The 13,717-nt window shown below is 53.0% G+C and overlaps 1 protein-coding gene across 3 annotated transcripts; it reads left to right on the plus strand.

The window, feature by feature from the left end:
* The first annotated feature begins 1,854 nt into the window (after positions 1-1,854).
* LOC119107205 (eukaryotic translation initiation factor 2D) lies at positions 1,855-10,680 on the plus strand. 3 transcript variants are annotated; one of them, XM_037230600.1, is made up of 6 exons: positions 1,855-1,936; positions 6,266-6,334; positions 6,827-8,131; positions 8,530-8,743; positions 9,409-9,586; positions 10,528-10,680. In XM_037230600.1, exons 2-6 carry the CDS (start codon positions 6,279-6,281, stop codon positions 10,584-10,586), a joined length of 1,812 nt encoding a protein of 603 aa, XP_037086495.1. In that variant the 5' UTR covers positions 1,855-1,936; positions 6,266-6,278; the 3' UTR covers positions 10,587-10,680. The 3 variants fall into 3 exon arrangements, with proteins under 3 accessions (XP_037086495.1, XP_037086496.1, XP_037086498.1); XM_037230601.1 differs by having other exon boundaries at positions 1,861-1,873; XM_037230603.1 differs by having other exon boundaries at positions 1,861-1,866.
* Positions 10,681-13,717: the final 3,037 nt, after the last annotated feature.

Raw genomic sequence — 13,717 nt, forward strand, 5'->3', positions numbered from 1 at the left:
TATATATATATATATATATATATATATATTGGGCTCAAAATGATGTGCAAGTATGTCGAAGTGTCAGCTGGAGTCTTTATGCCATAACTGATAGTGCAATCACTCAAAAATGTAAAAGGCGTATTGCCATCGGATGCAGGGAGCGTTTTACTTCTCGGATGCTGTTCATGATATGTCCTAAAAAGAAAAGACCGTTGCGATGAATTGCCACCAAGGTGGTTGTACATCATGTGAGTAGTCATTTTCGCACTTACATAGGCCCTTGAAGACGAAAATTTGTAACATAAGTAAATGAGATTGACTGCCCACTTGAACGGTCTGGACTGAAACATAAGATAGATTTAAACACCACAGAAGAATATTACATATTTGAATCATTTCAGCAAAAGGAAGAGACGTCGTAACTGTGGTTGGGAGGCAGGCTCAGCACGGCAGTTGGAGATCGGTGGATCCAAACTGACCCTGGGGTAGATATAAAAATCCATCAGTGGTGCAGATCACTGAACCGCGCTGGTCAGTCATCACACGTGTGAGCCGTAGGGCTCGGATGAAGCGGGTGACTGAGGTACTGGTGGCGCAGTAGGTCCGGTCAGGCACCATGAGCTGCGGCTGCATGCCGACTGTGCGGTACTCGTGGTACCCTGACCGACTTACAGGCCTTTATCGACCCCGTGGCCCCGGCCAGCGTAAAGGGCCCTGTGGTCGTTATTGGGAGTCTGTCTTCACAGGCCGGAGGCCCATGAGCAAGACTCCGAATAGCCCATTATGCCCTTAGACTCTCCAATCGCGCCCTTCATCGTCGGACCCGATGGGCCCTCTAGGCTTTTCGGGCCTCCTCAAACGCCGCCTCTGGCCAACCCGTGGCCCCTTGGCAACACAGGGCCCCTGTGAGGCGCTTTTGGGCCCTGAACAATGTAAGTCGCTGAATCCAGCTTTGTTCCTGGTTGGGAAATGGGCCCTTAGGTATATTCCGCTACGAAGCCGACTGTGCATTACTGGCGGTGTCTGAACGAAGTATTGGTCCTTATCGACTCAGCGGGCCCTGATCAGCGGCAGGGCCCTCAGGCTAGCATTGGAATTCCCGGCCCTGCGGGCCTGGGCCCCTGAGTGGGACCTCCGGCCGGACTTTCGGGCCTTTAATCGTAGGCTCCAATGGGCCCTTTGTCCCCTCGGAAACTGGGGGGGGGGGGGGAGGGGACATGCCCCCCTTTGCCTCCCTGCCTACACTATTGATACGTTGCCGTTGTTACCGTTGCAAACGCGATTTTTCCCGCCGTCGTCACATTCTCTCTCCTCGAAACAGCTTTGATTTTTTTGACGTCGTAGGTCCCGATGGGGCCTGGAGCTCAATCGAAACTGTCAGTACGGATTGACTTCGAGCTGACTGATAATCTCGGAAAGTGTTGTATGTCCGTCAGAGGTTTTCTAGACCTTCAGATGTACAGGCACATTTCCATCCACCAGACCATTTTCAGCCAGATTGTGAGGCTTTGAGAATATCAATATACGGTTTGGTATAAATGTGTTGCAAGCTTGACTCACGTTTAATCTTCTTAGGTTTAATGAGATACTGCTCAAAAACGTGATGACAGGAAGACTTAGAAATATAGAAATGTTGAAGAATATTCTCTTCGTCTTTTTGTGAATCCATTTGACGATGTGTTACATGGAAGACATTGTGTGTTTTTTATAAAATAAATATATACAGATGTTTCTGGAGGAGTTTAGACCGCTATATGGAGATAATTCTGCACTATAGGCAACTGAATGTCCACCGGCGTTTTTGGCGCGGGGATGACATAACCAAGGCCGACATAACGTTGTGAAAGAACAACACGAGTTTGTGGGATACCGCTTTGGGGCAGGGTAATGGGTGCAGCCCCGGGTGTTGTGCCTCTGTCGGATTCGTGTTTTTTTACCAGAAGTGACAGCGAAGGTTTGTTTTGTAAAAGCTCTAAGTAACTAAGAAAAACAGCATAAGTCATTCTGCCTCTGCCTGGTTGCGCTCGAACCGTGCTGCCAAGGAGTAGTTGCTTCTTACTTAGCTGTTAACTGATGGTAATATTGGTAGTATTTTGTTAATTTCACACCACAATGTTATAGCGCAGCTTGAGATTGGGCTTTGGAGTTAATCAGACGTTGATTACCAACATTCATTGAAAACTAAGTCTTGACCAAACTTCAGGTACCTATGTCTGATGTGTTTTTCAGCTGTGCAATAAAACTTGTCTTAAATTATAACATTCTTTGGGGTTTTAGCTGTGTGCAGCTAAATAACCCAGATATAGTGGGTCATTGGGTCATGCTGGGGGCCATTTTGATTCATAGCAGATGCATAAAGACTAGAAATGTGTTCACATAATACCAATAATTTATTTTCATCTTGGGACATATGTGTCCATCACAGTTTTACTTGTTTACCTTTGGTCTTCCCTAGCACTCTGTTTAATGCATTTTTAGGCTGTATGCAAAGCATCATTCACATGCTGACTAGGACTTCCATCATACTTCTGTTAAATGTTTTGAAACTGAATGTAGTGCTGTTAATGCTCTGATATCCAACTTGTCTCTTATTAGCTGATGGTAATTGTTTATGCTAAATGTGAATGTGGCATTATGTGAACCAAATGTGTGTTGTCAGTTTTGAGGCAGGACAGCTCAGCCATATAAATTATCTGCATAGGGCATTTCAGTGAACAGCTGTGTAGGGGTAGAGCATATTTGTCATACAATTGGAAAGTTGCTATTGCATAAAATTGGTGATGGCCATCAGTACTTACTGACATTGTTAGCATTTCTTATATCAATCCCAGATCTTTGGAAGCGCTTGAAAGTTGTATGTGATATTTGCTTTTTGCTCCACATGAATATAGCAGTGCCACAAAGGCCTGTAGGCATGTGATATTTGCCTTGTGTTTCACATGAATATAGCTTTGCCACTTAGAACTGTAGCAGCAACTAAAAAACAAACATGTTCAGCCCTTGCACAATGAGATCACAGATATTCTAGTCCTCTCAACTGTGTGTAAGCACAGTATTCCAAAATTCATCCAGCAGGGTGTGCAAGGTGTAAATATAAATTTTTGCTGCCAGAATCCTGGCTCTCTGCCCCCCCCCCCCCCCTCCAATGCATTTAATTGATGTAAGTATATTGCCCTTTGGACCCTGACCTAGACATCTGGCCTGCTCAGCCCATCTCAAGTCTGAGGCACATAAATACCAGTTTGACAGACACCCAGTTTGATGCTGAATAGCCGATTTTGAGCAAGGAGAGGGGCTGAAGGCAATGAGCTCAAAGCTGGGGTGTTGCAGTATGAAAAAATGTGGACATCCCTGCCACCCAGGTGGCAGAAAATTGGAGTGCTGCACAGGCCTGCTAGCAAGCATTGTATATTATACATGTATACAATATGCACATAGAGGCAGATCTAGGATTTCATCAAGGGTAATGGACACACAATATGGTGTTCCCCCCTAGAATTTGAGGCCTGAGGAAACATTGGATTTTGGGTATTAATTTTTCGTTAAACTTCATCATATTTTCTGCTTCCTCTGTGTGCTGCCTATTTCAGGGACTATTCCATGGTTACCTATGGTACCAGTATGCCATTCAAACCCTACCATTGAATTCGATTTTCCAAGCTGCGACAAAAGCCAAGAAGGGTGTAATTGTTTAGCTGCTCATCTCCGGTGTTTGTTAACACAATTTACAGATATGACAGTTGCCAATTTGCCCTCAATCAATTGCAAGGTGCATGATGTGATGAAACAATGATGTATTGAGGTGCATAGTCACTACCATGTAAAGTAATTGTGTTGTCTTGAGCAGTCTTTTCCACTTACAAGTGTATCAACTGTTATAAGTGAGCTTTTTCATCTCATCTGATGCTTGCTTCAATATCTTCAAATGTGGAACAGTCTCCTTAAAGGAAATGGGGTTTAAAGTGCCCTGGTTGATTAAAAGAGAATGCTCCACATTTAAAGATATTGAAGTATCAGGCATGATGAAATAAGCTCACTTATGGCTGCTGGTATACTTTCAAGTAGAAATGACTGCTCTAGGTAACAATATTTTTCTTTTGAGGAAATATGCTCTGCAATGCATTATTGTTTTATTGTGTCATGGAACGTTGGTATGACATTGAGGTGTTGCCAAACAAGCCGTGCGAAATTGATACGCATGTAGTACTTTACTTCGCGGAGAGATGGCAGTGGTGGTGGTGGAATTTTCGCTGAGCAAGCATCGTTATCTGCCCGTGTTTCGGCTCGTTCTCGTGGTGTTGCTGCACTTTTTTTCTATGCCGTTACCCAAGAACAGGTAACCAGGAGTGCCCCTCCCTCAATCCCAGCGACGCAGTAAACCGTACATTAACACCAGAAAACATAAAATCAAGTCGCGGCACTCCCAGCTAGGAAGATGAAACAAGCTTTAAAAAAAAACAGGCGAGGAGGTGGAGCAGACCCGAGGGAATTGTGTTATGTGAGAGGTAGGGAAAAGTCATAGATGAAAAGGCTTAAAGTAGTCATTAGCCAAAATCAGCTAATGACAGCCTGCTACAACCGCCCAATAATCTACAACCACTCAATTCCCCGTGTTAGTAAGGGTTATACAGTCACAAGTCGGAGGGGGCAATTATCTGGTCATTTTTGTGCTGGGTTTTGAGCTGGATTTCCAGGGAGTCCACCCAGCTAAGCAGAGCTTGTTGCTGGGAGAACTCCCGGAGCCAGCGCCATGAATTTGGGTATATGTGCATTGATCCAGAAGCTTAGTAATCTTACTTGCATTCACATGCTCGGATGCGTCGCTATTCTTAAGTTATTCGTTTATAATAGAATATGTTCAATGTTCCGGCCAAAAATATTGGGGGAGCCCAAGCCAACTTTGGGCGGCCTGACCCAACATTGGGGGGGGGGGGAGGGGCCGACCCTTACGAAATAATACAAATTAAGACACCTGCAAGCTAGTAATAATGTCAATAATATGTAGCACAAAACGTGGCTCGTGACTGAAATTTTCACAGCTTTCTCAACGTTGATTGAGAGTCAACTGACGTCCGCTTTCTTTCACGGACGCCACATCTGAACGGCTCGACGATCATGTTTTTCCTGGCATTGTACGCCGCATGGTCTATGGGATGACATGATCTGAATGACGATGCTTTGGCGTCATGTGTACCTGAATGACCTTGGAAGCAGTTAGCGCGAAATAGTATACATCTATTCGGGGGCATGTAGCTCGGAAACTAGATGGTTTTAGAGCTGAGAAGGGCAGGGCTGTGAACTGCGCCAAATAGTCTTCAAAATGACTAGTTCAGTACAAAACCCCACACAAATGTGGAACATTTCCTTTAACAGGGCGGGTCCCGGAGAAGGGTCTTCTGCAAGTGCGAGTGAATGGAAAGAACCCTTGAACTATGAAGAGGGCCCTTGAGCACCGAGTACCTTCGTATATTAACCTACATAGCCCCAGTAATAACGCAGGTCTCTCCGACCAAGTGAGGTTAACTCATTTTTTATGTGAATGATTGTAAAGATGAAGGCCCCTGAGCAACCAAGGGTCCCCAGGCAGGTTAACATATGTGGCCCCAGCGACAGCACAGAGAACATTCCGAGCGAATATAACCCCTGGAAGGCACCTGGTGGATAAAGAGGGCCCTGGCAGGTTAGCATGTAGTGCCCGCGAACAGCGTAGGACCCTCCGAGCAAATGCAACGAAATCAATGACAATGGGGGAGGAGCCTTAGCGATCAGAGTGCCTCGGCAAGTGGACATATAGAGGATCTCCGGCAGCAGGGTAGAGGATCTGGACAGCCTAATGAGCCCCGCAATTTCTCTAATCACCACCCTGTCCATCCAACGCCCTCTCAATCAGCAAATAATTGTCTCGCCACGAACCCTCAATTCTTACCTGCTGCCCTTCCTGATGGCTGGAGGCCCAAAGACCTTAATTTGTTGCCTTATGGATGATGTTCAAAAGCTGCGGCCCTTGTACCAGTTATGAGCCTCTTCGAAGTGTACGGGCCCAAGGCGGCATGACTACCTACCTCTTCCCGCACTAGACCCACCACTATGCACATACATGCATTGGGTTACTATATCCCATGATATAGTTGTATTTTGAACTTAAAAACGAACGTCATTTTCCGGCAGTTTATTTCCGGATGGTTATGGAATATACCTAGTTGTCTATGCTACTGAACCACGTCTGGATTGATGTGATATGCAAGAAAAAAACAGCGTTCAATCATGTGATTTTTGCTTTCAGAATTCAAATCAAGATGTTTCTTAAGCCTTTTAGAGTCAAATCAAATTCTCAAATTAAGGGATCCGACAGGTGAGTAATTATTTCCAAAAACTTAGGTGTCTGCGATGCTGTTATGTTTCCGTTACACTCCTGCCGTACTTTACCTTCGAGAAACTATCTACCGTTCGGTATAAGCAAGCGCATTGAAATATTGTCTTGTTACGTTCTGTATTAAATGTTTTTGCACCTTATATTATTATTAATTCCAAAGTTAAATGAATGCCATGCAATGTGCCTGTCAGGCTTTCAGGCTGAGAAAAGCTCAAAGCCTGACTGGTTGGGTGTTCCCTTCTTGTGTCACCAAGCGATTTGCATTGCTGGATTTGATGTCTGAAATTTTCTGCAAAATCTGTTCTGAATATAATCGTAATGACACTTCCGAAGTTTGTAAGAGTTTATACCATAGGGCACACACACTGCTGCCTTGAAAATTGGCGGGCAGAATCCAAGTGCATCTCACAATTATTGTCTCCCTTCATCACGAAGCACATGACATCAATGACCCTCGTTTCCGCCCCACAGGAAAAAGCTGCGCTCGCAGTTGGCGGCTGCCTTCCCGGTGCTGACGGCCGAGGCATGCGCCGAGCTGATCCCGACCAAGGACGAGGTGTCCGTGTCTCGCCTGGTGACGCACGGCGGTGCCACCGTCGTCTGCTACCTGTCGGCGCGCGAGCCCGTGCTGCTGGAGCTGGACGGCCGCCTGCTGCCGACCGTGTACACCCTGTGGCGTTACCCGGACCTGCTGCCCACCTTCACCACGTTCGCGCCGGTGCTGACCAAGCTGCGCGGCGGCGCCGACCTCATGCTGCCGGGCGTGATCGTCGACCGCGAGCTCGGCCTGCGCGCCTTCGGCCGACTACAGAAGGGCGTGCCGGTCGCCGTGAACACGGACGCCAACCGGGCGCCGGCGGCCGTCGGCTGGGCGGCGCGCAGCAGTGAGGACATGTACATGGCGGCCGGCCGCGGCAAGGCCGTGCTGCTCGTGCACGTGCTGGGGGACCTGCTCTGGGAGCTCGGCAGCCGGCGGCCGGCGCCCGAGCTGGGCCCTCCGCCCGCGCTGGCAGCGGCTGGGGACGTTGCGGCCGCGGAGGCTGCGGAGGGTGACGCGGAGGACGGGGAGGACACGGATGGCTCCGAGGGGGAGCCGGGGGAAGAGCAGCAGGAGCAGGCCGACAGGGACGGGGAAGTCGCCGGGGAGGCGGAGGAGCGGACCGACGCCGACTCAGAGACGGCCAGGCTCATTGCCGAGGCCCTCCGCCTGGAGGACAGCGACGCGGCGCCGCCGGCCGAGCCGGCACCCGAGCCCCCGAAGCCCGTCAACATGGACGAGCTGCTGTACGACGCCTTCCGACAAGCGTGGCGGACGTCCGCTAAGCGTCTCGAGCTGCCCGTCCTCGTCTCGAACTTCTACGCGCAGCACATGCAGCCCAACAGCCCGCACCCGCTGGACGTGAAGAAATCCTCCTACAAGAAGATCTCCAAGTTCCTGGAACGAATGCAGAAGGAGGGCCTGGTGGAGGTGAAAGAGCTGGCGAAGGGCGTACAGAGCATCGTGTCCGTGGCGCTGGAGCACCCGGAGATCCGCTCGTACAAGGTGCAGGACATCTGTCGGGAGGAGGAGCCGGCCCCGGCCGAGCCCGAGCCGGCCGGACACCGCTCCAAGACGATCGAGCGCATCGAGGAGCTCTACATCGTCAGCGGCAACGTCTCGGCCGTCTTCAAGGAGCTCAAAATCGCCAAGGGCACGCCCATGTCCGCACAGGACGTCAGGAAACACCTGACGCAGTATGTCAAAACGAAACAGCTGCAGGATGAAGATAACAAAAGGTATGTGTAACGTTTTGGGGCGGATAATTTGCGTGATTTGGTGGGGGCCAGTGGCATTATGGCACATACGTGAATGGAGAGAAGGTTCCGCTCGTACGCCTTATAATATGTGAAAGCAAGATGGAGTACACGCGATGCAAATAAAACCTTGCGCCAGCACTATTGCTGGCTGGCGGGCCGCAGCCACTGTGTCGCTGGGATAAATTAAAACCAGCTGTCCTCTGATGGAATCGGGGCGGATTATGTGGTCCTTGCTGATGTTCGTCACGTGACACCATAGCTATGCAACATACGACTGTTGCTTTTCCTGCGACCAAAACCCTTTGCTGTAAGCATTCTGGGCTGCGGCACCAGTGCTCCGGCATCAGCTGACGGACGCGTGCCGCCGCTGCCCGCAGCCAGGTGCGGCTGGACCCGGTGCTGGCGTCGAGCCTGACGGGCCGGGCCGACGGCGCCCTGGCGGCGCTGCGCTGGGACGAGCTGCACCAGCGCTGCCTGCAGCGCATGTCTCCCGGCCACCTGGTGCTGTTCCGCGGCGAGCCGCCGCTGGTCAAGAAGGGCGCCGTGCCCAGCGTCGAGCTCAACACCGCCACACGCTCCGGCAACAAGAAGGTGGGACGCGTGCTGGGCCGGGCCGGGCCGAGCTGGGTTGCCGGCCGGCGCGCAGGCCACAGCCGGCGCTCCGGCCCCTGCGGCGAATGCTGGCGTGGGCCTGGCTTTACACCTATTGTAGCCGTGATGTAGCATGCATGTCACAAAATAATGGCGTAAGACAGGTTGCCGATGTGTAATCCTTGGATGCGTTCACAGCTGTGTTAGACGCCGTTTGTTGACGATGCGTTTACCTAGTACAGTATCACATTGCGACGGTGCCAAATCTGCCGGGCTTGGCTGGCCCTTGCCTGTACATCCGCCCGCGGTTTTTGTCAGATCACGGCCATGCTGACCCCGTCCGTGTTGTCTCGCACGAGTTGGATGCGCGTCTCGCTGCTTGTTGTCGAATCCTACGGCGCTGAACCTGCCAGCGTGCCCAGGCGCTCGTCAACGCGGCGTCTGTGGGTCAGAGGACAGCGTTGCCGAGGATGATACGCGAAATTCGTTAGAGTTCAAAACCAGCTTGCAAGTCATGTCATTCCACAGCAGCGTTATAGGATCAATGCTATTTATCTCCAAGCTTGAGGGAGGGAGCAGCTGTCCCCTCTGCCCCCCCCCCCCCCCCCCCGGTCGGCGCTGACCGCCGTCTGCCTCACGTGCGTCTCCGTCGGCCCGTGCGTCAGATCACCATGGTGCTGAACCTGCCCGCGTTCGGGATCGACCCGGCCGAGTTCGCGCACCGCTGCCAGGTGGGCGTGGCGGCCAGTACCAGCGTCGGCGAGGCGCCCAACCGGCCGCCCGGCACCAGCCAGGTCATGGTGCAGGGCAACCAGATCCGCTTCATCGGCAAACTGCTGCAGGGTGAGGACGGATGGCCGCCGTCCGGACGCGCTCGGGGGCGCGTTAGCGTTGTGTGTATGATGCGTCTCGTTCACGCTCTCGGCACGTTGCAAAGCACCACATCCCAGTGGGAGGTTCGGTGTTTTTCGCACGCGCGTCACATTTGCGTCGCCGCCGTTCGCCGCCGCTGCACATTACAACTTGTGAAACGGTCTCTATCGTTCTCACAAGATGACAGTACTAAAGGCCTTGACGGGGAACGCAGCAGACACTGCTTATGGGGATCAGGGACTGCTTTCCAGACGCGCGCTTATCGCGCGCTTTGGTGACTGCAGTGTGTAACCGCACCTCAGCGACGCGGAATGATGTGGCGTGCAACGTCCTATTTTACCCATGCCAGGGATAAACGCGCTCAGCCAGAACGTACTCCCTCAACGCATGTTGTAGAAGTGTCATTGGGTCGGGTCGGGCCGCTGACAAAGGCTCCGCGCAGTCCGTCTGATCTTGGCCGGGTGGGATCACCTTGAGACAATAAGAGTCGCCAGAGATCAATGAATAATCGGGCGTCTGAGCGCGTTCCGACGACTCGGTTGCGTGCTGGCCCCTTGTTGTGCGGCCGGGCCACAGTACTGAATTTCCTCCCATCTGTGGATGTCCTTCATCAGCGCCTGATACCCGGCAGAGCCTCTGCCGTCTCCATAGCCAGTGGTGTTGCCCAACCATATGTTATTCGCTGGCTTGAAAAACAACACCGCCCTTTCTGTGTTGTTTATTGCGTCGCGACGTTGCATTTGAAAAGGATTGCGTGCCTTCGTAGGGGTGCCCCGTTATGTGGACACACCCCTATATTAAGCAATTTGTGTGGCAACTCAACGCTAAGTGTAATCATTTGAATTTCGATAGATTACGAGAAAACAACGGGATTGGTGTGTCTAAAGGGAAAATGTTCTCTGTCCTTTCAGAAGACTACAAGGTTCCCAAGAAGTACATCAAAGGCCTGGAGAAGGCTCCGAAGAAGTGATGGTTATTTTTTGGTGTTGTCTTTGTGATATCGTGTTCATCTTGAACCGTGTGTTGCTGACACTTTGTTTTTGATAACAGAGACATGACGGTGTGGGGACAAGAAATAATATGTCATCGATTTCCGTGAAAGGCCTTATTTGCGACAGACAAACTGTACCGTAAAAGAATTGTGGAAGGCATAGCCACTGCCGAGATCATGATGGCCACAAGCATCTTTTGCCTGGCGTGTTCAAAGCAGATCAGTTCAGAATTGTTACACCCACTTACGGAGTGGTGCGATGCCGGTAAAAAAACTGGTTTCGTTCATGAGCTCAAGTAACTTAACTGCTGGCAAACGAAGCCACTCAGGCAGCTGTCATCTTGTCACCCCGCGTGACGTCACACTGTCACCGACGGCCAGCTTCAGCACCGCCTCTCCATCCTCCGGCTCTGGTCCGCTGACGGGACCGGCGAGGGGGGGGGGGGGGGGCGGCGGCCTTCCTGCCGCGTCAGCTGGCACTACGGCGGAAGAGGCGTCGTCGCCGACACCGAACGATCGAACGTCGGCCTGGACGACCTTCGACACGGAGCCGTGCGGGGGCCCGATGATGCGGAGCCCGTGGCTGACTCGGGGTCATCACACCCGCTATTTCTGGTGGTCAGATACCCGTTCGCACTGTGTACCTCCGTGGTACGGATGCCGCGCAGAGTGGGGCCAGTTGAAAGGTGGGAAATGCGACTGGAGTATCTATGGTTATTGTACAAGTAAATCTTCCGAATATAAACAAATGTGACGACTTTCGTCGAACGGCGCTCCTATCGAACATGCACCAACTCAATTCTGCGATGGCAATACAACACGGTAATGTATCGAGAAAACTGTCCTCACGCCTCCGATGGCATTCCAAACAACGGTAATCTACCGGGAAAAACACTCACCCCTTGCCACCGTCCGCGCTCCGCGGCTAAACAACTCAGTTTAACGGTCAGGAGCCGGACGCCTGGCGTCGCAACTGCGCCCAGACAAGCGCGCACAGATCCTCGCGGCGGGGGAAGGGCGGGGCCTGGTCGCTCGACCTACCCTGATGACGGACAGTCGCCGGCCGCAACGAGCCGCGCGGCGCGGCGACACAACAGCAACACCTATGGCATCTTCGCAAGCTACAGTGGGCGTCGCGCGAGAGGAGCGCGCAGGCGCCGGAAGCGAGAAACTCCGAGCGATGCGGTGACAGCGTTCGGGCCGTGCGCGACGCGTATTGCACTCGCATTGCATTGCATTGCATCGCGTCGCCCCACACTGCACCGCACCGCATCGCACCGCATCGCTCCGTGGTCGGCATCGCTATCACGGCGGCGCGTCCAGAACTGGAACTGCACGAGAGCTGTCTCCTTCGCCGCCATCGACGGACAGGGAGGCTCCGGCTCATCAAAGCGACCCAGCCGGTCGACCGGTTCTCCTCTCGTCGTGCGTCCGCCAGACGGCTGCTGGCGCGGTGCCGAGATTGGCGGCCGGCTCGGGCGGCCCCACTCAGCTGTCCAGTGGACCAGTGTCCAACCGGGCGGGCCCGCTGCCGATGGGCGGCGGCCGGCTCGGGCGGCTTCCCCTCAGCCTGTTCAGCGGGACCGATGTCCAGCCGGGCGGCCCGCTGCCGATGGGCGGCGCCTCAGCCGTTGGAGGGCAACCTGAACAGCGGGAGCGGGGCGTGGCCGGCAGCCGGAGGACATCTCGGTGGTGTCGCCGCCGCCGGTGGCCAGCGAGCCGGGCAGGCTGGCCGACTGGCACGGGTCGTGCCGGCTCAGGAATGCCTCCAGCGTGTTCCCAACCGCCGCCCACACGCGCACCATTCACGTGACGTTCCGCTCAGCAACGGGAGGCAACACGCGCGGACGCGGTCAACACTGGCGTGGCGTGACGGCTCGCGGACCACGTTCGTCCACAACGGGACGAGTGGAGTCGCGAGGAATTTCCACTTGTACAGTTCTAGTTTGTGAACTGAGATTGGGGATACATCGGCAGCAGTTACTTACGGCTTAACGCCAAGGTCATTCGGCGAGATCGACATTCGTTTCAAAATGCGTGGACATTTGTTGTGTAGCAGGTATCTGTGGGGGGGCATAGTCATGAGCACGGAAGCCTTCGCGCACAGCTAGTCGCTATCTGCGTACCCGACCCGAGGCCCGTGTTGCGGGCACCGGCCGTCCTCCGCCTCGCGCATGCGCCGCCCTCCGGTGACGGCAGCTACACTCACCCGCGTATGAAGACGGTGCGCCCCGCCACGTTGTACTGGCCCTCCGCCACACGGCGAAGCTGCACGTCCGACATGCAGTTGCTGCGGCACTTGCAGCCGGCCGCCGACTCCTCCACCATCTGCTGCACCTGCGGAGAGGGGGAAGGCGTCACCGCTGGAGGGTCAGGCGGGGCGGAGAGCGACCGTCGCTGCCCACCTTCTTGACGCCAATCCCGGGGGATACCTTAATGATTCAGTTTCATATATTCGGTAGGATTCAGTTCTGCAAGCGTTAAAACAATGGTGTGGGCCCTGTGCTATCATGACAGGAGCGGTGTTCGTCACAGGTTCTGGGGTTTTGCGTCGAAGGAATGTGGCACCCCAACGCATCAGATGCTAAACGACCCTATTTTGTGGTTTGATTTTACACGCCGTCTTGACTAGCGGGCTGTTCTCTTAACCTTCGCCCTGATAGGGGGGGGGGGGGGGGCATGCGATTTCGAATACCTCCTCTCCGGCATGTTGCGCTATCGGGCCCAAATTTTCGGTAACCTATGGAGCACCCATCGCGCGTGATTGGACACGAAGAACGTGTTCCCAAGTTTTCTGGTTTCGGACCTGTGGCGGTTTTTGAGGAAAACCATGGCGATCTACGGCCGACGCGGGCGGCGGGTGGCAACCGACGGTGCCGCGGAACGCACGCGCCGCGGGCTGACATTGTTACATTAACGAATTCATATTTCATAAATTTGTTCTCAAAACACGTCAAAATATGCACCAATGTACTCAGAGCTGGACAAGGAATACGTCTGTTTCGGTTTTATATCGCCACGGGACATTTTCTGGTATTTGTATTAAGTGGAAAAGTGAGATTTTCTGAAACATTTGACCTCCAGCCTGGCATAATGGGGTCCGTTTTGAC

This window comes from Pollicipes pollicipes, unplaced genomic scaffold, assembly GCF_011947565.3.
Source record: "Pollicipes pollicipes isolate AB1234 unplaced genomic scaffold, Ppol_2.1 Scaffold_6686;HRSCAF=7923_pilon_pilon_pilon, whole genome shotgun sequence".
Taxonomy (NCBI): domain Eukaryota; kingdom Metazoa; phylum Arthropoda; class Thecostraca; order Pollicipedomorpha; family Pollicipedidae; genus Pollicipes; species Pollicipes pollicipes.

What these genes read in the sequence shown, in the direction of transcription:
- LOC119107205 (XM_037230600.1), top strand. Translation starts at nt 6,279, where the DNA reads ATGTTTCTTAAGCCTTTTAGAGTCAAATCAAATTCTCAAATTAAGGGA. An exon ending in CACGCTCCGGCAACAAGAAG is followed by an intron (nt 8,744 to 9,408) that starts GTGGGACGCGTG and finishes CCCGTGCGTCAG; the next exon opens with ATCACCATGGTGCTGAACCT. An exon ending in CATCGGCAAACTGCTGCAGG is followed by an intron (nt 9,587 to 10,527) that starts GTGAGGACGGAT and finishes CTGTCCTTTCAG; the next exon opens with AAGACTACAAGGTTCCCAAG.